The 22,294-nt window shown below is 37.7% G+C and overlaps 2 protein-coding genes across 2 annotated transcripts in view; one reads left to right on the top strand and one right to left on the bottom strand.

Moving 5' to 3' along the window:
• The window catches only part of tex264b (testis expressed 264, ER-phagy receptor b), a 33,410-nt gene extending 13,196 nt beyond the window's left edge, over positions 1 to 20,214 (bottom strand). Inside the window, exons 1-2 of the mRNA XM_077574010.1 lie at positions 19,772 to 20,214; positions 11,883 to 12,104 (exon numbers count right to left, since the gene is read on the bottom strand). Coding sequence (XP_077430136.1) covers positions 11,883 to 12,104; positions 19,772 to 20,026 — 477 coding nt within the window. The 5' untranslated portion in view covers positions 20,027 to 20,214. The remainder of the gene's footprint in view (positions 1 to 11,882; positions 12,105 to 19,771) is intronic.
• Positions 20,215 to 20,413: 199 nt separating this feature from the next.
• Positions 20,414 to 21,936, top strand: gpx1a (glutathione peroxidase 1a). The gene is made up of 2 exons (XM_077574011.1): positions 20,414 to 20,739; positions 21,335 to 21,936. The coding sequence occupies exons 1-2, from the start codon at positions 20,521 to 20,523 to the stop codon at positions 21,677 to 21,679; spliced, it is 564 nt and encodes a 187-aa protein (XP_077430137.1). The 5' UTR covers positions 20,414 to 20,520; the 3' UTR covers positions 21,680 to 21,936.
• The last annotated feature ends 358 nt before the right edge of the window (positions 21,937 to 22,294 follow it).

Raw genomic sequence — 22,294 nt, 5'->3', positions numbered from 1 at the left:
GACCTTAAAAAGTTGTACAATTTATCAAATAAATTCCAAAGTTGCACAAAAACCTTGAACAATTCATTTCAACTAAGTGAGCATTTGAAAAGGATTCATTCCAGACAGTGTGTAGCTTTTTTTTCCTTTCCGTTTTGGAATACTGCTACAGAAGTGTACCAGTGATGGAACTGAGGAGACACGATTTCCATAAAACAAATGAAAACTATTGCATTACATGGAGGTAAAAGTGGTACCGTGTTCCCTCGTTTTCCACTGGGTTTAGATTCCCAAAAAAATACCCGCAATAAATGAAATCCGTGAAGTAGTCAGCTTTATTTTATACGTTTCAGTGTTTCCCACACTATGTTAATACTTGGTAAACTGGCCACCACCCAAGATGTTTTCAAGAAAATGGAATACAAATATATGGGGGGGGGGGGGGACGACACATGTCACAATCAGATATACCGCATTTAACATTAGATGGCCGTCACTCACTGACTGAGCCCCCCCCCCCCCCCCACAAAGTAGATTTCAAATCTGTGGGAAACACGGCATTTATTATAAATGTTTTAAGACTCTAAAACCCCTTCACCACACAGTTTATACACGTTTCTCATTGAAGCATTTACATTTTCTCACATTGCTCTCTTTTCTAAACATTCTCAATGCTCAAATAGGTACATTACCGAAAAAAAAAATCCCCAGAATGAAGTCCAAAGTAAATATGAAAAAGAATAAATATAGTACTGTAAATACAAAGATCAAGTAGTACCACTTTTCAACCATGATCCCTTAGATTTGTTTTGCTACTTTAGTCGTGTACTGAAGTAGCGTTGTGGCAGGTTGTATTTCAGCGATACGATGTGATAATGACAAAATCCAGTACAGTGTGTCATCTGTACAAGGGTAATCAAAATACACAATAAATGCAAGAGCATTATATCCCGTAATAGACTACTAGCTATAATTGAAGAACTGCAGTCGCTGCCTCGTTTAGGCTGCATGCATAATTTAAGTGTGCCCACTGCTTTCATTGCATCCACTAATTAGTTGCAGATTTGTTTTGTATTCATGCATTTCTGACCAATTTGATGGGGTTCCTGCAAAAACAAAAACAACATAACAGCTTTGCAACGGATTTGTATTCAAAATGGCTTAGATTGTTGTTCAAGATTGCTCTTGACTATTTTCAGCAGCTGATTAACATGAGCGGGAGTATATTAATAGCAGCACAAAGGTGGGATGCAGCAAAAATAAATTGGAGTACCCTTGTTTGTTGTCCTGACAGACCGTGTCGCCCCAGTTCAACGTCGTCTTTCATGCGTTTGGAATCATTTTTGGAACACAGCGGTGATCAATGAAAAAAATGGGATATCAAGCTCTGACTACGCAGGAAATTGTTCTTTGTTAGATCAAATTTTTCTGACGCTTTTTAGATTTGGGAGGAATTTTTGATGGCAGTGGATATAAAAAAAAATTAAATGACACTGAGATAAACCTTTCAAAAAGTTTTTCGACCATTACTGTTGCCTATAACCTAACATCTATTTTTTATTTTTTTTTGGGGGGGCATTTTCAAGAGGGGCTAGATGACCGAATAACGTGATTTCACAAGTGATCACCAGGGCCACATCCGAGTAATAAGAGGGTGTGCACAATTGTGCAACCACATTCGTTTTTATTTAGCCTATATCCACAATGAAGAGATTTTTTTTCCAATTGCGCTGTCCACCTAATAAGGCACATCCATGGCGGGAAAAGCTTTGAAATGATTTACCTTGGTCTCAGTTTTTATTAGAGAAAGACCGACATGTTTTTTTCAGGGCCAATACGATGCCGATTATCAAGGGGGACCGATAACCGATATTTGAAGCCATATTCATTTTCAGTAAAAAAAAAAATAATAAAAAATGTCAATCTTGACTTTGTTGCAATGTCTTGAAACATTAATGCTTATTAAACAAATTTTCTGACAAAATGTAGAAGATTTATTTTTTTTATCTTAGACAATATATTTCATTTTAAATTAAAAAAAAATGTTCAGGGAGCTTCCAAGGTTATCACAGTACGACTTTAAAAATTAAATGGACACAAGTAAATACCGTAGCTCTGTTTTTTCCTAAATTAAAAAAAAAAGTCGAAACCTTAAACTTTCACATTTCTTTGTTTTAATGTCAAACAAAAGAAACCGGTTCAGAAGGTGCCCAGGGTCAGCAGCATCTCTTATAAAGCTAACTGAAAATTTAAACAGTTTCCTGAGAATTGAAGATTTGTGAAAAAAGGCATTTTTATCGGCCATCACAAAAAAAAAAAAAGCATTTAAACATGTGTGTGTGAACATTTTATATCCACTGCCTGTCAAAGCCTGAGCTGAAAATACGGCATTCAGAACACTTTTTGTTGGGCCTGCAAAATCAACTGTGTGAATATAGGAAGAGCAACATTGATTGCTTACAATCATCATCTGTGAAGAATCACCTAAGACCTATGCTACTTCCCAGCCGGAGGCTTGGACCAAAGGCCAAATAATAAGACCTGCATTGGAATCCCTGATACACACTGCAAGGTATTCTTGTATAATTGGGGAGGGGATTGTAAATAGTGCGCTATTGATTTTTGTGGTATTTTCTCCATACGCTGCAGAATCAGGACCACTGGGACGAGTGCAAGCACTTAAAGGCAGTAAAGACTATCAGGGTCATGGGAAGGTCATTTCTTCACAGTATACACCACAGGAATGACACAACTCTAAGAGATAGTACTGTCATTTTCTGTACAATGAAAGTGTTAAACTATACCTTAACTACAAATGTCTATAAATGAGGCACTTTAGAAAATCTAAATTTCTGATTTGTGCAAGTGTATCATTGTTCTCACCTGATCAAATACTTGCAACTATCTACCAAATTAAATAAATTAAATTTTAATTTATTAAATTAAATTAAATTATTATTAAACAAATTCTGCACAGTGCTAAAGAACCTCATTTTTTTAATTGCCTTCTTTTACTGTCCTACCAAAAGACCAACACTCTACTGGTTAACTGCTGCTTATTGGCAAGCTGATCTGCAGCAGATCCTGAGGGACCTGCTGACCTGACGGTCACCAAGAGGAAGAGGATGCGCAAGTGTTTTCTCTTTCCGGGTCCCTAGCCCGGGGGACTACATCTGCATGGGACCCTACAGTGAGTGCGTCACGCTCCCTTAGATAAATAAATGAAACACTGCAGTGTATTTTTAGAGCTCTAAAACGAGATAATTCTGATCTCCCTTGGTAAAACATGCCTATACACTTAGCCTATACCGTACATTATGGCTTGACAGATGACTTCTTTTCCTGAAAAGCCAAGTAAATGTATAATCCAGGGAGTACACTAAAAGAAGGGAGTTGTCATATAGCTTGGAGATAACATGACTTGGATGGTCATCATCCAGTGTATGAATAACAAGCACTATTACAATCATCTTTCCCCATTAAAATTAATGCAAATCCTATTAATCCATTCCAGGCTCCCACCCTGGGGAAAAAAACAAAACAGCAATGCTAACGCAATAGCAAAAGACCTCACATTATTTCATTCACTGCCATAAATTCATTAAAAAAAAAAAAGATTATTAAAAATTAGGGGTGACAGGCGATTACATTTTTAAATGACGTCACGATTAATCACAAATTTTTTGTCTGTTCTAAATGTAAAATAAAAAATTCTAGGTTTTCATACTCTTGTTAACTAAAGTGGGAAAAAAATGTTGAACTAATAAAAATAGTTCAATTTAATTTTGACGTTTATAGCCGTCTACGGCAGTGAATGAATATATATATATTTTTAAGATTATTACAAATTCGGGGCGTCAGGCGATTCATTTTTTTTTATCGTAATTAATCGCATGACTTCACTAGTTAACTCACGATTAATCACAAATTTTATATCTGTTCTAAATGTACAAAAAACAAAAGTGGGAAAAAAGCTAAACTAATAGAAATAGTTCAAATGAATTTTTGACGTTTATAGCCGTCAATGGCAGTGAATGAGTTATTCATACACTCTAATGCCTGATGACATTTAGTGATGTTTTCCAGTAAAGCGCTAGAATGTGTTAAGAAGAGTTCAAATGCATATTGTTGTCTTGCGAATTGTGAAAAAGTGGAGGCCACTGTGTTAAATAAGTCAACTTTTGTTGACTTCCTCTTCTACATGGATTTGCTTGTTTATGTAAAACGCAGAATAAAAGTGTGACACTGATAAAAAGGTTTTGTTTCAGTAATCGTTTGACATTTAACTTTACAATTACTGTGGGTATACACATTTGCAAAGATGTTAATACACAGATCTTTTAATATTTTAATGATTATGAGGTTATCTTTATAATATGATGTAAAAAAAAAAATAGTAGTAATAAAAAAAGAAAAGCTTATTCTAAATAATTTACCAGCACATAGTGAGAATTGTATGCGAGAAGCTGTCCTAAGGGGAAACTCAACAAAACTATTTAACTACGAAGCACAGAAGATAAGTTCATAATGTCTTCCAGATTCCAGGGGGCATTTTGCATCCTCGGTGCTGTAGAGAGAATGAGTCATCATCGATGACACAAAGGTTGTTTTTATGGAGAAAAACAGTCAACAAATAATAATTATATGCAAACAACAACCTTAGCCAACAAAGGCCGTTTTCTCCAGAGAAGGCCGGCATTAAGGAAGGAAGGCTACTTGCTTCATAGGAGGCTTGCTGACAGAACAAATTATAGATACGTTGTTTCCACTGCAGTGCCACATTAGTTATTCACAAGGAAAACAAAATAAAATGGAATCAATCAGGATTAAAGATATAGACTTCTTCCCCCTGAATCTTAACTCATTCACTGCCATTGACGGCTCTAGACGTCAAAAATTCATTTGAACTTTTTCTATTAGTTTAACATTTTTTCCACTTTTGTTAACAAGAGTATGAAAACCTAGAAAAAAGTTTTTATTGTACATTCAGAACAGATATAAAATGTGTGATTAATCACGAGTTAACTATTAAAGTCATGCGATTAATTACAATTAAAACTTTTAATCGCCTGAAGACCAAATTTTTTATAATCTTTTATTTTTTTATGAAAAAATATTGATTGATTATATATATATATATATATATATATATATATATATATATATATATATATATAAAATAAAAAAATATGAAAAAAATTAGGGCGATTATATTTTGTTAATTGTAATTAATTAAATGACTTCAATAGTTAACTCACGATTAATCACAAATTTGATATCTGGTCTAAATGTACAATATTTTTTTCCCTAGGTTTTGATACTCTTGTTAACAAAAGTGGAAAAAATGTTAAACTAACAGAAATAGTTCAAATTAATTTTGGACGTCTATAGCCGTCACTGGCAGTGAATGAGTTAATCATGATAGATTCTTAAGAAGACATAGACAATTGTATCAATTAAGCCCTGACTGACATAAGCGATGGGCCATTCACATTTTTATTTGTTCAATGTGTATGATCAGATTTAGAAGAACAAAATAAATACATCAATAAAAGAGAAACTAAACCATTTAGTTCTCCTTGGAATACACACCAAAACACCATCACATTTCAATTTGAACCAAAATGTTTAATGTGAATTAAATGGCAGCGCGAAACCATTATTCACACTCCTGGGCACACTCATGGGCTACAAAGCAGAGTGACATTTGACCTCATCGGATACAGAGCACGAGTTAATGACGGTAATCATTAAGATTATGGGGAGGCAAACCTCATTACAATACATTTGTGTGCTCACAGAAATAAAAATACAGAGTAGACAGACACATACTGTAGTTTCCCGTCCAAGTGCAAATGATGAAACTATCTACGAATCCCGTGCTCTACATTTCATATAAAAGGTGAAAAGGTCAATTCAAAGACGCTGAGCACATAATGAGTGACAGAACTCACTGCCAATCCCGGTGTCACTCAAGCAGCCATTTTCACTTCATTGACGTGCTCAGCCATGACAATATGAAAAGTCAGTGACCTGAATAAAGCAGTTAATTCCTAAGCCTCTTTTTTTATCTACACAATTTTCTTTAGTACCCCCCCGCTGAAGTCCCGGCACCCCTTCACCTTGGTTGAGGTGGAAGTAGTGGTTAGTATATCTGCCTGCAGTTCTGAGGTTGTGGGTTTTGAATCCAAGCTCTAGCCTTCATGTGTGGAGTTTGTGTGTAGGCTTCCTCCCACACGCTAATAACATCCAGATTTGGCTTATTGAAGACTCAACATGGTATGTGAGTGTGAATGGTTGTCTATGTGCCATGTGATTGGCCAAAGACCAATCAAGGCCATATGTCAAAAGTCTAGAAATTGGATGGATTGTTGGAAAATCTTTTCTGAAGATGCTCTCAAATTCACTTCATTTGCATCATGCCTATCTCAAAAAAAACAAACACCGAATGGTTTAAATATTTTAGCCGACGTCACGGAAATGGCATCCAAGAAAACAATGTACATTGATTGGGCAAAAATCTACCATCGTGTGAAGTCCATGAGCTCCTTCAACTGAATTCAAACACCAGAAACTGGATCAATAAGTCAGTGAGTATTACGGACCTTTCAAAATCTACAACATACAGAACAAACCAATCAACACACATCAATAGAAGCAGCTTGAAGGCTTTTAAGAGTGCTTTTAACACACATTTAACTTGATTGATTAGATCGCCGGTGACGCTGAACAATTTGTCCCACATCTAAAAATAACTAACCCTGTTAAATTACAATCGCACCCGTGCAGCAGGATCTTGATTCAGAGCGACGGGGTAAAGTTTGAATCGGATCAATCAAATGCAGATGTGACATTAAACACCAACTGTAGACGCCTGGAGATGAAAGTCATGTTTGAACGAGCAAACGCCGTCGAGTCTCCAGTGGGAAGTGTTCGCTCGTAGGCTTCGTGATGCAACATTCTCCATAAAGGAGTGAATGCTAACATGGTTTTGTGGTTTCAAATTTCATTACCGGTATATTAACCCTGGAGAACCCAAGAACCCTTTTCTTCTTTGGAAAATTATGAATTATACATTAAATGACTGCTATAAGTTCACTGAACACCAAAATATATGTTTTTTCAATTTTAACCTTTTTTTTTTTAATTAGCTCAGAGTTGCTAATTTATCAAAAATATATATATATAAAACATACTCCTAGGCATTCTGCAACATGATATGAAATAGATTAACAAAAAAAAACACAATTTTACCATCTGATGGTTTGCTGAGAAGATGGTTTTGTTTGGATTGATTTCCAGCTCAACAAAACAGAATGTTGCCAGCCATCTTGTCACCACCACTCTGGCTCATGTAAGTGCAATATTCATCCACTAGATGGCCCCATGCAGGGGTCAGAAGTGGCACTCTGGACTTTTGAAGTTAAATTTGTAAAAAAAAAAAAAAAGGACTTTGTTATTTGAGTAACAGAATTTATAGGGGCCAAATTTGAACCCGTGGGTTCTCCAGGGTTAAAATAGGTTGACTAATTATGCTCGCGTTTGTGTGGACATGACATTGTCCAGCGTACAAAACCCCGTGACCTTCTCTGACCTTTCTGAATTGACATCATAGCCAAACGTCGGCAAGTTTCCGAAGCCCCGAGGACAAGCAGATGTGCTCTGGTTTTCACCGCTCTGGTCCGCCATAGTGAGAAAATTTCAAGAGGCAGCACTTTGTGACGCTTCCTGCGCATGTTGCCATGTGTGTCGGTTGCTAAAAATAAGGACGTTATTGAGGAACAAAGGTAAACTTGCTTTATATTCAGCACAGAGGCTCAGTGCTGGCAATCAACTTTAGTGCCCTCGAGCAAACAAATGTTCCATAGTCTGCCTTTCTCGAACCTTTAGATCTCTGTGAATGTCAGCAATATTATCTTCCCATTCCAGTCCTCACTACAGGTCTGAAGGCCCCGGCCGCTGCGCACCAATCAAATCTCAAGACACTACCGCATCTGTGATGAAGCTCGCCACTCGAGGGCGAAGGCACAGAAGAAAGACTCCGGGGCTGATCGATGGTCTGACTAGGCAAATATCAGACCTGACCACAGGGCGGCAAAACAAAGTGTCTGACAGCGAGAAATCATCCCGCCATGGCAAGCCAGATCCTGCTAAATGCTGATGAGCTGCTTTGAAAAGGTCTCACCATTTGGGGATATTCAATGTGTCAGACATCAACTGCATGCTTTATTCAAGAGAAACCAGCTCAGAACGGACAGTGTGATTCGATACAGTTCAAAGGAAAACTTGCAGCTTTGGGAGAAGACTGCAGAGCATGAAAGTTTGGTTTTTGGAATGGCAATAGGCTACAAAGAACATGAAAAGTCTACGTAGCTGTTTTTTAGAATATAATTTGTGTGACCTATAATATGTACAACTCAATTACGGGAGAAAAAAAACTATCTTTCAGAGATTGATATTGTGGTTGCACCAATTTTTTTAAACTGGGGTTGTGGCTGTCTTAGAGTTAACCAGTCATGCTCAAACTCTTGTAAAGAGGACTAAACCCCACACTTTTAAAGCAGGAATACATCATATAAACTGGCATTAATCAAAACGCAGTACTATGATTAAAATTGCATTTGTCGATTTTGAATAGAATAATTCATCTATGTAAGGTGGCAAAGTGCAATAGATTTACTCATTTATACCAAGGCTCAACTTCTTGATGTGGAAGAGATGCACAAAAAGTGATCCCGATTATCTCACAAACCCATAATAATAATAATAATTATTATTATTAACTCATTCACTGCCATTGACGGCTATTGACGTCAAAAATTCATTTGAACTATTTCTATTAGTTTAACATTTTTTTACCACTTTTGTTAACAAGAATATGAAAATATACTTCTTAGATATAAGTAATCAGCAGCTTATAAAGAAGAGATGCACATTTAAAAGTTTTTGACATCTTGAGTTTAGAGCCAGCGCGCACCTGCCACCCTTTAAAGTGCCTCTGATTATCCCCAAATAAAGTTCTAGTGTGCTTGTTGTAACTTTTGTACTCTCATTTTACAGCACAAGCCATAATCCTCACACAGCTTCCACAGCATCAGAGAGATCTCATGGTTCAGAGGTAACCGTCAGGAGAAGGAGACAAAAGAATTTCTAAGGCATTCAATATTCCATGGAACACAGTGAAACAACTGGACATCCCTAGGAACACTGGTCAAGCGTAGTATTTCGTCACTCAATGCAAGCATGTCGAAAAGTGAAATTTGTAATTTTGGTAAACACTGGCATGACACAATTTAGGTGTTTAAACAGACTTTTTTTTTTTTTTTATACGGATGTAATGTTATTAATTCCTTAAAGTGACATCTAGGAATACTGTATGTGTGAGGAAATAATTGCATTCCAAATCAACCTATTTCGAATTACCGACAACGCCTCAAAATACTTGCTGGGTGTGTGAGAGCGGTGTCAAGGTGCATTCTGGGTGATGCAACGGAATCAAGTATTCGGTTTTGCAATCTGAATTTCAATGCGTACTCCCCTTACAAAATTGACTTGTGCCGTTTCAAAAAAATAAAATAAAAAATGTTCAGTGAGGTTTGAGAGCTCATTATTATGTCCCTGGCGAACTTCAAACTGCGAACACTGAGCTAGATTTTAATAACAAGACACCTCAGTGCTGTTCCGCTGGAGACTGCAAATGTGCAGTACAGTTAAAGAAGAAAGTGTTGCAAATCCTTTTAACATTGTAACATCATCCGGGCACATGCTTGAGCCCAGATGATGGTATACATCATGTATTTCATAGTCATAGCTGACCGATGTTATAGGCTACCGATAAATTGAAATAAAAAGACGCAGATGCAGAAACCAGAATTTACTGCTGTGCATTGAATTAAACAAAGTGACTACCTTAACGGTATTTTGTTTTGTTTTTTTAAATTAATTACACAGCTTTTGCATTTGGTACAACAGGCCCTTTGCAGGCTGGATAGAATGAGGTCGCCGGCCTTGAGTTTGACTTTGTAGGAAGTGATAAATTAATTGATCTTGGGATTCGCCCATTCCTTAGCACATTGCCTCAAAGTTTTAAAAAGAATCCACAATCCGAGAGCAAATGGAGCGAGATAGGACAGGACAAGACAAAGTGTCCTGGCATCAGCTGATCTCCCATTACCTACTCTTTTTTTTTGTGGGGGGGGGGGGGGGTTGTTTGGCTTTTGGTGTGCCTGCCCTTTCACAAGGGTATCAGTGACGATAAGCTAAATTAGAACAGAACTTGCACTGAAAGCACTAAGTGGGTGCAATTGTTTTACACTTGAAAGTTAAATTACTAAAATGTTACTTAGTTCAAACTTTATATGTGTAGGCCATAATTTATTATATAGGAAATTAGTTAAAGGGGAAGCCAACCCCTCAAAAATATTCTTGACAGTAATATATTCTACGCAGACCCACTAGTCTAAACACAATATTCTGGTTAATATTGTGTTAGTGGAATATGAGTTAAGCAGTAAAATCCAGCCGTTTTTATCAATATCAAAAGGCGGCCATTTTGCCACTTCTCGTCGAGTGAAAATGGCATCATTGTGGCTCATGTCTCAGGTAACAATCACAGCTTAACCCAGCCTAACCCAGCTTCAGAAAACAGGTGAGCTGTGATTGGCCGTTGCCTGAGCCCTGAGCAACTGTGATGTCATCATCAGTGGACAGCAGGTGGCAAAATGGCCGCCCCCTGATATGGATAAAAATGGTTCACATATACTGTAACATTATTGTCAATGTCAAGGAAAGTTTAAGGTTGACTTCCCCTTTTAAACATTTTTATAAATAATACAAGCAAACCACAGATTATGTTTGAGTTCCGAGTCCACTACTGAACGGAGTATTAAGCAACTAAAGCCAGTGAATAAATCCCCCAAAATAACAGGGGTACAGATGGATAAAATGCACTAAAAACAGACAGCTGAGCGACCTGAGGGGAAGCAACGATAAAATTGTGATGTAATTAGGTGAAGAAGAAGAAGACCGATGGCCAGCTAGATCATCGGCTGTGTACATTGACCTCTTAGACAGTCTAAGTGCCACTGGAGGGCAGCCAGCCTTACAGGGCGTCCAAACAGATGGCGGAGGCAGCCAGACAGGACCCAAGCCAACATTCCTCCGACGGAAGCGGCGCTACTGAAGACAACCTGTGGTGCTGCCACCTGTTTTGAGCGCACTGCATAATTAAACAATCTCCACATTCGCCACACAAGTCAGCACATCCCAATGACTCATTTACACGGGATCCCTCAAGCAGGACCTAGTAAAGCCCTTCATCATAGGGTGATAAAAAACAACGTTCACTTTCTTTCCTCTCTTTTGCTCTCCAGTTGACTCCACGTGTGCGGTGCAATAAATCATTTTCCTGTGCTACCTAAATAATGGCTTCACAACTCCTGAGGATGCTGTAAAAACTGTAAAATAATATTAAAATACACAAACTTTTCTATAAAAAAAACGAAACAAATATAATCGGGAACTGGCGTGCATGAAGCCATTCACGATGTTATATACTGAGCACTTAATTGCCTCTGTTTGACTTCATCCTTAGCAAGGATTCATTTTGTCTCATACACTCACACACATTTCATTTCTTTTGTATCCACCGCTAAAATGAGCCTGTGAGTCATTGTATGTTTTTGATTAATACCTATAACACCCATTCAATAAATTCACATTGAACTTCACCTCAAGTTTGGCTACAAATAATTTTGGCTTAAGTGAATGTGTTGTGTTCCTTTGTAGGCCTTTTTCCAACCTCATAGTCATATTTGGGGTTCACATTTCTTCGTGCAAGCCTGAATATTTCTGAGGCGATAGAAAGCAGATTGTGTTACGGATGGGTGCAAAAAGCAAAATACCTTGATGTAGCATTCCAGCCGTGGATACACTCTTTTTACTCCCAGGAGGATGGAGAAAATGGTCCTGTGGGGGAATGAGGTAGTGACCACGTGTGTGACTTCAGGAAAGGAGAACACTTTAAAGCCGGATGTCTCGTAGCGCTTCAGAAGCTCCATGTCGGCCTTGTCCTCCCCCTCGCTCACAATACTGCCGGCAGCACAGCGACATTGAGGTCCAGGCACCTTTGAATTCAATAAACACAGGCGGATAAGGAGGATCATTAAAACAGAATGTGCACAGGCAGCAAATTGCTTTGCTGACAATATAAATATTTTCTGTATCGCCAGCTGACGAATTTTAGGAGCAAATATGCTCATTAATTAGAGCTCTAATTGTAGTATTTGACGTTCTGAGCCTTCAGTGCACCCTGGTGCCAATTAAGTAGAGGCGGATGGAGAGGGGGGGAAAAAAGGCTCCAAACAAATGAACCCACTTGGGGTATCCAGGCTTGCTGAGTGCCACTAGAAGCACAGAATAAAAAAGTACAGTCATTTCTGGACTTTAAACAGTTACTTTTTTCACTTGCATTCGACCCTGCGGCTAATACAAAGGGCGCGGCTTATCCATCAGATAACAAGGGGGCGCACTATAAAGGATGCGCAAGAGCGTCACACAGAGCAAAACAAACCAAGTGAGCCCAAATACAGCGAGACAATTTGTGCCCTTTATTATGGAAAAGAACATTAAAGTGCAGTAACATTAAAACACCTGCGGCTTACAGTCGGGTGCGGCTTATATGTGTAACAAACTCGAGTATTCCCCAAATTTAGCTAGCGCGGCTTATAGTCAGGCGCACCTTGTAGTCCAGAAATTACTGTAACAGTGATTTGGGCACGTTTATGTTCTTCATGCACTGCCACAATGCAAATTTTTATCTTGTTCAACAGTGCTGAGAACAAAAGTTCATATTGCTCCTAAACATAAGTAGTGATAATTTAACATGCAGTCCGGCAGAGCGATCAAACATTATTGGACTCGATCATTCTTCTGAATATCACAATGATTAACTGAGCTACCGATATTATTGTTGGTTTTATTGGGTATCCTCATATTCCACAATATATTGTCTGTGACTTTAAGCGTGTGTGGCTTGAAAAAGTGGAGCGTAGCCTGGTAAATGGTGTGGGGACTCGGCGAGTAAGACTGTAGAGTTGGCTGCTGTGAGCTCAAATTAGCAGCTAGCTAACCGTAAGGAAGTCTGCGTACTGTTGAGTGACTGCATGGCCATCGGCTGTGGCTGTAGCAGTGCCTACATGACCTTATTACATGTTTATTTTGTTACCGTTTGTTCAATAAAGTGATTGAAAGTGCTACAGCAGCCTTGACCACTAGTGGGGGCTTTACAATGTGTTTTTAACTAGGGGTAGTAAGCTACATTCCATTAGCTACAGCTTGTGTTAGCGATCGTAGATAACACAATCGTTGTACTGTTGTGGTATATTGGTTAGTTTTGCTTTGCAGTAGACTTATTGCACTTTATATTCCTTTTTTAAGTGTGAAATGATCAAATAATTTGGGAAATTCTCTCTTTCACACACTATTCCCGGCACCATCACACCAACTTATTTCTATACAAAATTGTATGAGAGGCTCTAGTAACTGCAGTCTATGAAGACAAATGATCAACTGTAAAGCTTTGAGCCGAACATTTCGCTTTGACTTTTTCTTTTTAATCAAATTGTTTGAGTTATATTATTATTATCATTTTGGCCCTAATTTGTTCCCTGATGGACTGGCACATCTCAGAAATTCTAGTACATAGTGGAAGCTCAAGTAGTACAATTAGAAATTCAGCCCAAATTTTCTGGGAAAACTACTGTAGCCTTATATCTCAAAAGTCAGACAAAACGTTTCTATTTTCATCACGCAGATAGATATCAGTCAACAAAAACACAGTGGACAACTAAAGAAAGACTGTTTTCCTTTTTCTTTGTATTATTTCACAGAAAGGTAACAGGTAAGCCTAGAACAAGTCAATTCAGTCGACAGTATATGTAATGGAAAGCATTTAAGAATTGGAAGTCAACCAGGGTCATTCAGCAAGTTGTGCACAACTTTGGAGGTTCCACAAGATTTTGAGCTATATCAGCCTCTTAAAATGCACTTGAATAATATATCACTTGTGTCTTTTTAGTGGAACTGAAAAAGTGTGGACGAGTAGCTGTAAGCATTTAAGGCGTTCAATAAATCTCAACTGAATGAGAGATAATCCCAGATGCAAGCTCAACATAGCATCTAATGATTGTTCGAAATCAATAGTAGTGATAGCATATCAGAGGATGCAAAATATGCATCAAACACATTGTGAAATATTGAGATTGTTTGCATCAATGTGTTACAGATTCTGCTCACGAATGGTCAAATAGTGCACGGTTGCGCGCACATTTTTGACAACATGGATGGATCTTTTGGTAGTTCACAGTGGGAACTCTCAGCCCACTGGGTTTATCGATAGCCGCAAGACTACATGTAAAGAATCCAGAAAAAGAAATAGCCTCTTGTTTTGCCTCTCTGCATGACCGCACGACCATGTGTGGAAATAGCCAGGTTACAAATGCAATCCTATTAAATACACTTTGTGGAAAATATATCATTAAGATGATTTTAAATAATAATATTTTAGTAATCATTTTGTCTGGCTACAAGGCAAATTTACTTCCTCAATGTAGACATCTTAGTATTACCGGTACTATCAAAGTAAATCAACACCAGCTGCAGAAAATGTATTACATTAACTCATTTGCTGCCATAAATTCATTAAAAAAAAAAAAAAAGATTATTAAAAATTAAAGGCAAGAGGCGATTAACATTTTTTATTGTAATTAATCGCATGACTTCACTAGTTAACTCACGATTAATCACAAATTTTACATCTGTTCTAAATGTACAATAAAAAAATTCTAGGTTTTCATACTATTTTTAACAAAAGTGGAAAAAATGTTAAACTAATATGACTAGTTAAAATGAATTTTTGACGTTTATAGCCGTTAATGGCAGTGAATGGATAAAAAAAAGAAAAGATTATTAAAAATTCGGGGAGTCAGGCAATTAAAGTTTTTAATCGTAATTAATCGCATGACTTCACTAGTATATCTGTTCTAAATGTACAATACAAACAAATTCTAGGTTTCATACCATTGTGAACAAAAGTGGAAAACATTTTAAACTAATAGAAATATTATAAATGAATTTTTGACGTTTATAGCCGTCAATGGCAGTGAATGAGTTAATCCTAAACTGCCATTTAAAAAAAAATAATATTACACTGAAACAATTGTCCCTCTGCCCCTTCTATATAGCATGTTTGGCAGGTAACTGTTGTGTTGGTTTGTCAGAGGGATGTTGCCCCCAGGCAATCTACTCCAAATTTGCTAAACAAACAACATGCTATGTTGATGGAAACTTTAAACTACCTTGCCTTTGTGATGAATTTATACAAATGTATTCAGAGACAAAATTATTTTATTCTATCAGCAAGGTTCCCAGAGAGAGGTGCGAGACAGCATTTTCCAAATGTAATAAGATCCCCAATTCAAGCCTATTTGTTTGACTTTTGTCCACAAGAAACTGACAACACTAAGCAAAAAAAAGATCAACTGCAGGTCACTGCCACACAGAGGGAGACGTCTCATCTTGTATGTCTTTGATCTCTCCATGTGAGAGTTCAAACGAATGTTTTCGATTTTTTTCCCCATACTTTTGTTTTTGATGACATTCCAAAAAATGCTTAAATAAGTCTATTTCAAAAGGTGAGTGTGAAAATGCCTTCTTTAGACCTTTTCGCACTGCAATTGTTTTTCTTGGTGTTCACCTCATGGCAGCATGCAAGGGCCATTACTTTGAAGTACTGTACTTGTGTAGCAACCAACCAGGAAGTAACCCGGAGGCTTTTCGCACTGGTTTATTTAATGTTAGCGCTCTGAAATCACTCCGCCATGACGTTGTGACATCACTACGACGTCAATCTTAAATTGAAGATTTTTTCAATTCGAGGGCACATCACACCAAATGAACATTTTGCAAGTCCTATCATGATGTAACACGGCACTCCATCCTTGCACCCTCACAGCACACACACAATAAATGGGTTTGTCAACGGCGCACTACGGAGTGCTAAGTGCAGTGTGAAAAATAGGGTGGGAATCACCGTTCAATCACATTGAGAGTGAGTAATCTTCCCTATAACTCTGATTAGGATAAAGGACAGCAATGGATAAATGTCATGGACATCCCAAATAAAACAATTCGACAGAGGACAAGTGACTATTCATCCAATGCATCGCAGTAGGATAGAATTAAAATGTTTTTTATGATTTACAGTATGCCGAGTGAGGCAATAGAAAGGCAAACTATTCACTGGCATATAAAGTAGTTTCACATGGACTTTCTGTCAGAGACAGCGTTAGCGAGATTGTCGACTATTTCATCAGCTTCCACAAAGCATACCAGCTGCACTAATTCGCATCTCCCGACCAACTCGTCCTTCTCAGCTTCCATCATGTTATGACCTCAACGAGGCTTTTTGAAAACTTTCAAACGTGTCATCTCACCAACAGTGATTTTAATGAAGACAATCTATGTCAAAACACTGGCCTTGGCTGCTTATGAGAACGTGGATAGGATGTAAACATCTTTGTAGAGGATGAAGTACGCCACAGGGCAGAGAAGAGGCCATATTAGGTCAGGGAAACACCGCTTGGAATTGAAGAGTTGTCAGGGAGGAGGAATTCATGAGCGGGGCCCAGAATATGTGATCGCTTTTTTTTTAGGGAACAAAAAGAGCCACTCCAGACTTGTATCCATGGCAACCATCACAGGACAAACTGAAGTCCTTGTTGAGGTCTTTAGTTTCCGCAGAGGAAATAATTAACGGAGGTAAACGTGAGAACGGGGTACGGGAAAAACAAGTCGGGGGACCAAAGTAGTCATGCAGACACTTCTCCTCTGTCAGCTGCACCTTTTGAAAAAATCTTCTCACCGCAAACATCAATAGCAAGTGTCTCCCCAGTTAGACACCAAATGGGAGTCCTCCTATTTGAGAGCACTCTCTGGGGTTCCTGTCTAGGACTGAAAGCATCCAGCGGATTGGACTCTAATGAGCTGAGATCATTACACCAATTATTTGAACCTAAATCAAGAGTTGGCTGAGACCGTGCAGTGCTATCCTAATTGTCAGATTTTGAAAAGAAGCTTTAAGACGGAGCGAGGAAGATTCCACGTCTGAGCCATGTGAGGTGAGGCAACTATTAAAAGATCATATACAGGTAGTTGACAACAATTACATAATGGGTCAATCACAATTGCAGGAATGTAATAAGATATGCTCATAATTCAGAGCACTTTATATCTCAAATCCATCCATCATCTGAACCGCTTATCCTCATCTCTCCCCATTTAAATGAATGGAATGAGAAGAATTGCACTCTATATTTTACCTTATAAAAACATACAGTCATGACATAATTAAATATAATTAAAAATAATAATAATTCACACTAATTCTGGTGTGCATACATTGGCCACCTGGCGGCAGTATAAGACAGTTCTGAAGACTTTCAGGAAGGCAGTCATAGATTGCAAAGTATAAACAATAAATGCCTGTGAGTGTGAGTATTGTTATATTATCTTTATAAATGCATTAGCGTTTATGTTCAGATATGTGTTGCTTAAGGCTAACAACGTCGCTATATAAGATGGTAATTGTTAGCCCATGTGACTACGGTGTTTCCTTTTGTAAACTAGCAAAGGTTATGCGTGTGTTTTACAGACAAAATGTGTAATTCCTTTTGTTCTAAATTTGGATTGACAGCAGTCTTCAGATTAACTAATACCAAAAAAATGGATGTACTTGAACTAACTATATATATATATTTATATATATATATATATACACACGCATATATTGGGTCACTTATAGCTAGGGCTGTCAAAGTTAAAGCTTAAACTAATTAATTAATCACAAAAAAATTATCGCATTAATCATGTATTAATGCAGATTAATCACACTATTAATTTTGACCGCAGATGATCCTTTAGCTTGATATAGCGGATGGTTACGTTAAAGGCAGCACAGGTTGTATTTGAGCAATGAACATAACTACATGCATTCAAGTAAAGCATTTCATAAATGTTTGCGTATGACATTCAGAATATTTGTTCATGTCAAAATATTGGGGTCATTTTTTCCCCATTTTAAATTACGCAAGTAATTAACTGATTAGAAAAAGAGGAGGATGAGAGCGTGCAGTGGATCAAAAAATGTGGAAGACGTCCTCATAACATTAAATGTCAAAAGAATGAACAGATAACAGGTGCTCGTCAAATTTTGCCGGAAAAAGGTTGAGCAAACAAAGCCTTTTTAATTAAGCGATTAATCGTGATTAATCAGAATTCTAAGATGTGACTAATCTGATTTAAAAAAAATAATCTTTTTAACAGCTCTTCTTATAGCTGAAGGACCCGTATACTCCAAGTATAAGATTGGGCTTCCTTTTGGGCTAGTGAGAGAATTTTTTACCATATTTGGCTTTTTAAATTTTTTTATTATTAATATTATTATTATTATTATACACAGCATGATGAACTGTTAGACTGTCTTGCAAAATATCCATCCTTACATTATGATAGAACTTCCAGCTTCTTAACACTGTAATATTCCAAATCTGTCTGTCTGTATGTCATTAAACAATTGCCATTAAGCATTCCAAGGTAAGACGTTTCTACATTTCTAGTTCTGTTTGGATTAAGCCGATTGGAAAATAAAGTATGTCTGTTGGACTCACAGGTGGGAAAACGCACCGCATGAGTTGGAAGACTGCAGAGCATGTGCAGGATTAGGTATCAGGAGTGGTTCCAACAGATATTATTGCCTGCTGTGCACAGCCTCAGATATGTTTGGATAAGCTCTCATGAACAGAAGGTAGGAAAACATCTCAAACAATTCCACCTCACTAAATTTTATATGGAGTGTTCTGGGAGGATGAAAGCCTACTAGTTTGCAACACATGCACAGTAATTAAGCACAGATGATTTGGATGCTTCAGATGACCTGATCTGGGGGAAGGAAGTAACAGGAAGTGACAAGTAACCTGACATTATTTAAAAATGTCTCATGTTTTCTATTTTATAATAAAGGTTTCACTCAAGTCAAAGGATCGCAGACTCCATTTAAGCTTTGAGTGAGAAGCGGGGTACACCCTGGACTGGTCGCCACCTAGTTACAGAGCTGTGATGGAGATGCACTAACCACTAGCTCACTGTGTTGCCAAAAAATACAATTTGGAAAAGGCACATTTAGTGACACTTCCTTAGACCGCACTAAATAAAATTAAGCCAAACACCATTACAGAAAATTGTGACCGAGGGTCAATACTGATCGTCTCTCCAGCGATCTTAAATTATGCTGGGGTTTATCAACACGTCCAAGCAGCCTAAACTGCAGCATGTACAGTATTTGGTTAAAATCTGAATCTGCACACACCCCGTCCAGATGTGCAAAAGTAACACTCAAAGAAAAGCACAATGATAAGTGTCTCATTTGCCAAACTGTAAATTCAGTTCATTATTACTAAATTGACTATTTTCATACTAATTTTGACATGCATGAAAGCCAAAGTATTGTGCTTATTTATTTGAAAATTGTGTCATGGCAAGTATTTCCATTCTGTAGCCTTCTGCTGCAGTATATTGTGTAAAGAAATGTGTTGTCGCCATCTGCCGACTAAATCTAAGTATTGCCTGACTTTTCATCACTGAAATCCAACACTTTGAGAGGAAGTGCTACAAACTAAAATAACAGTATAATTAAATATGCCTCATCCTCATAACTTCTGGTGCGTGTTTTGCTTACCTTTTTGGGATCATCATAGAATATTCCGATGCAAGAAAGCGCAGGTCCGATACTGTTGGCCTCTTTCAACAGTTCTGCGCATTTTTTATACGATCCTTCTTTAAACTTGTATACGAACGTCACCTTTTTTATAGGAGGGGAGCCGGTTGATATGACAATATCTGACAAGAGTCCGGAGTACAATAAGTATCCTGCAAGTAACAAAATAGTGACGAACAAGCTAACGGCCACACACAGATACGTCCACTCTGACATAATAATGACAGGCGGAAATTATCCTTTAAAAGTCGTTGTATAATCGCAACTGTGATAAAATGTTGGGAAAAGCCACAATTGGGTAAAAGCAGGATTTTTCACTCATCCTTTGTGGACTGGATTTATGCGACCAAACCACCTGGCCGCACGATGAATTAAACTTCCTGGAATGTACCATTAGAGCCAGTAAGAGGGGTGGATAACAGTTATAAACATGTTGGTTGTTGACAAGGCCACCAAAAGAAAACGCACTTGTTCAAATGGATTTCTTCTTTTCCAATTTGTAACACAATAAACGTTCGAAATAACAAAAAATGGTGCAAAACAGCGAAAAGTACAAACAACGTACACTGTGATTGCTGTTTCCTTGTTTCGCGACGCCCATATAAACAGTAAAAGTGGGCTGGACTAAATTGTTGATAATACATTAGCGGGACCCGCTTCCCTGAGAAATTAAACTTTCTAAATTAACGATCTACACTTCCGGAATAAGAATGGCTGCTAGGCGATTTTACGACCTGACAGCTAAATTACTGACTGGAGAAAGCTTGAGTTTCTCTTCACTGAAGGGGAAGGTGGTCCTCGTTGAAAATGTGGCGTCTCTTTGAGGAACAACAACCAGGGATTACACCCAGATGAACGACCTTCACTGCCGCTATTCTGCTCAAGGCCTCGTCGTTCTGGGTGTACCCTGCAATCAATTTGGACATCAGGTAGAAAAACATTTCAAATGAACTCTGATGTGTCGTGAACTTTCTTAAGAACATTGTACATAAGTACATGTGAGGCCGGGTGTCTGTTCAACAGTACAGGGTCCGGTGAAGGTCCACCCTGTCATTATCCACTAGCATTTCTAACGTGTTTACCATGATATGAAGTTTAATGGAGAATCGGAATCTCAATTTTGGGTGGCATGGTGATAACTCATCAAGGAAGCACTGGCCTATATTTACAATCTAAATTCTAATATTTGTTCCATGAAATTGCATTCTCTCCATTTCATTGTGCTTGTTAGATTTTCCACCCAATCAGATATGATTCTCTCTTTGCCGCCATGTCAATCTAATGTTCCCAGGCATTAATTAAATAAATATCGATTCTGAACCGCTACTAATGATGTAAAGTATGTGTACGATAGTAGTGGGGAATTAGGTCGAACTTCAAACGGTACAGCTGTTAGGGAGACTATTAATAATAATAATTGTGATTTAATTTTAATTCAAGTAAAAGATGGATGGTAAAACCCTTACACATTTTTGACATGATCTGCATTCTGAATTGACTATTTCTGATTTGTTTTGATCAAAGGAAAACTGCAAAAATGAAGAGATCTTGAAGTCACTTAAGTCCGTCCGTCCAGGGAATGGCTTCGAACCGAAGTTCCAGCTTCTCGAGAAGGTGGAAGTGAATGGAAAGAATGCCCACCCCTTGTTTGTATTTTTGAAGGAAAAGCTCCCATTTCCCTGTGACGATGCCATGGCTCTCATGACGGATCCAAAGTTCATCATTTGGAGTCCTGTCAGTCGCAGTGATGTGTCCTGGAACTTTGAGAAGTTCCTGGTTGGTCCAGATGGGCAGCCCTATAAGCGCTACAGCAGGAATTTTCACACCATTGACATAGAAACAGATATTAAACAGCTGCTTAAGCAGTAAAGTATGTAGTCACGATTTATGTATTTGTGCCTTTTGTTATCTGCTCCACTGCCACAGTGTAATTGAACAAGCCCATAAAAAAATATGATATGCGTAATACATCATGACTATTCAGTCACATTTTACTTAATGATGAGACACCTTGAAACCGTTTTTGTATGGGGAGTTTCTGATGGATATGTAAAAGACTGATTCAGACACGATGTAGGCTGATATCACAAAATTATTTAAAGCCAACAATAAACATTTTAAATTGCCTGGTTTGCAATGCGTAGTTTATGAAGTACATCACTGGTTACAGTACATACACCAGCACAATGTAATGAGATTTAATACGACCTATTCAAAATAAAAAGTTATACAGTAAACCTATCTATTATTACAGTACTTTATAAATAGTCATACCTCTTTTGTCAGTATCAATGAACCATTTAGTTTAAGGAAGAAGTAGTCTACTGTTTATGGGCAGATGTGGGTACTGTATTTGTAATATGCTTAGTTAATGTAAACAAAGCTGTTTACAGTATGAAACTTAAATAATGCCACTAGAATGGTTTTCAACGTGTAGAATTAAAGTGTGTTGCACAAACTTATATTAAAGCAACTGGTTTTGTT

Source organism: Vanacampus margaritifer, chromosome 8 (genome assembly GCF_051991255.1).
Source record: "Vanacampus margaritifer isolate UIUO_Vmar chromosome 8, RoL_Vmar_1.0, whole genome shotgun sequence".
Classification (NCBI taxonomy): domain Eukaryota; kingdom Metazoa; phylum Chordata; class Actinopteri; order Syngnathiformes; family Syngnathidae; genus Vanacampus; species Vanacampus margaritifer.
Note: the sequence above shows the minus strand (reverse complement) of the source record. Positions and strands in the feature narration are given on the sequence as shown.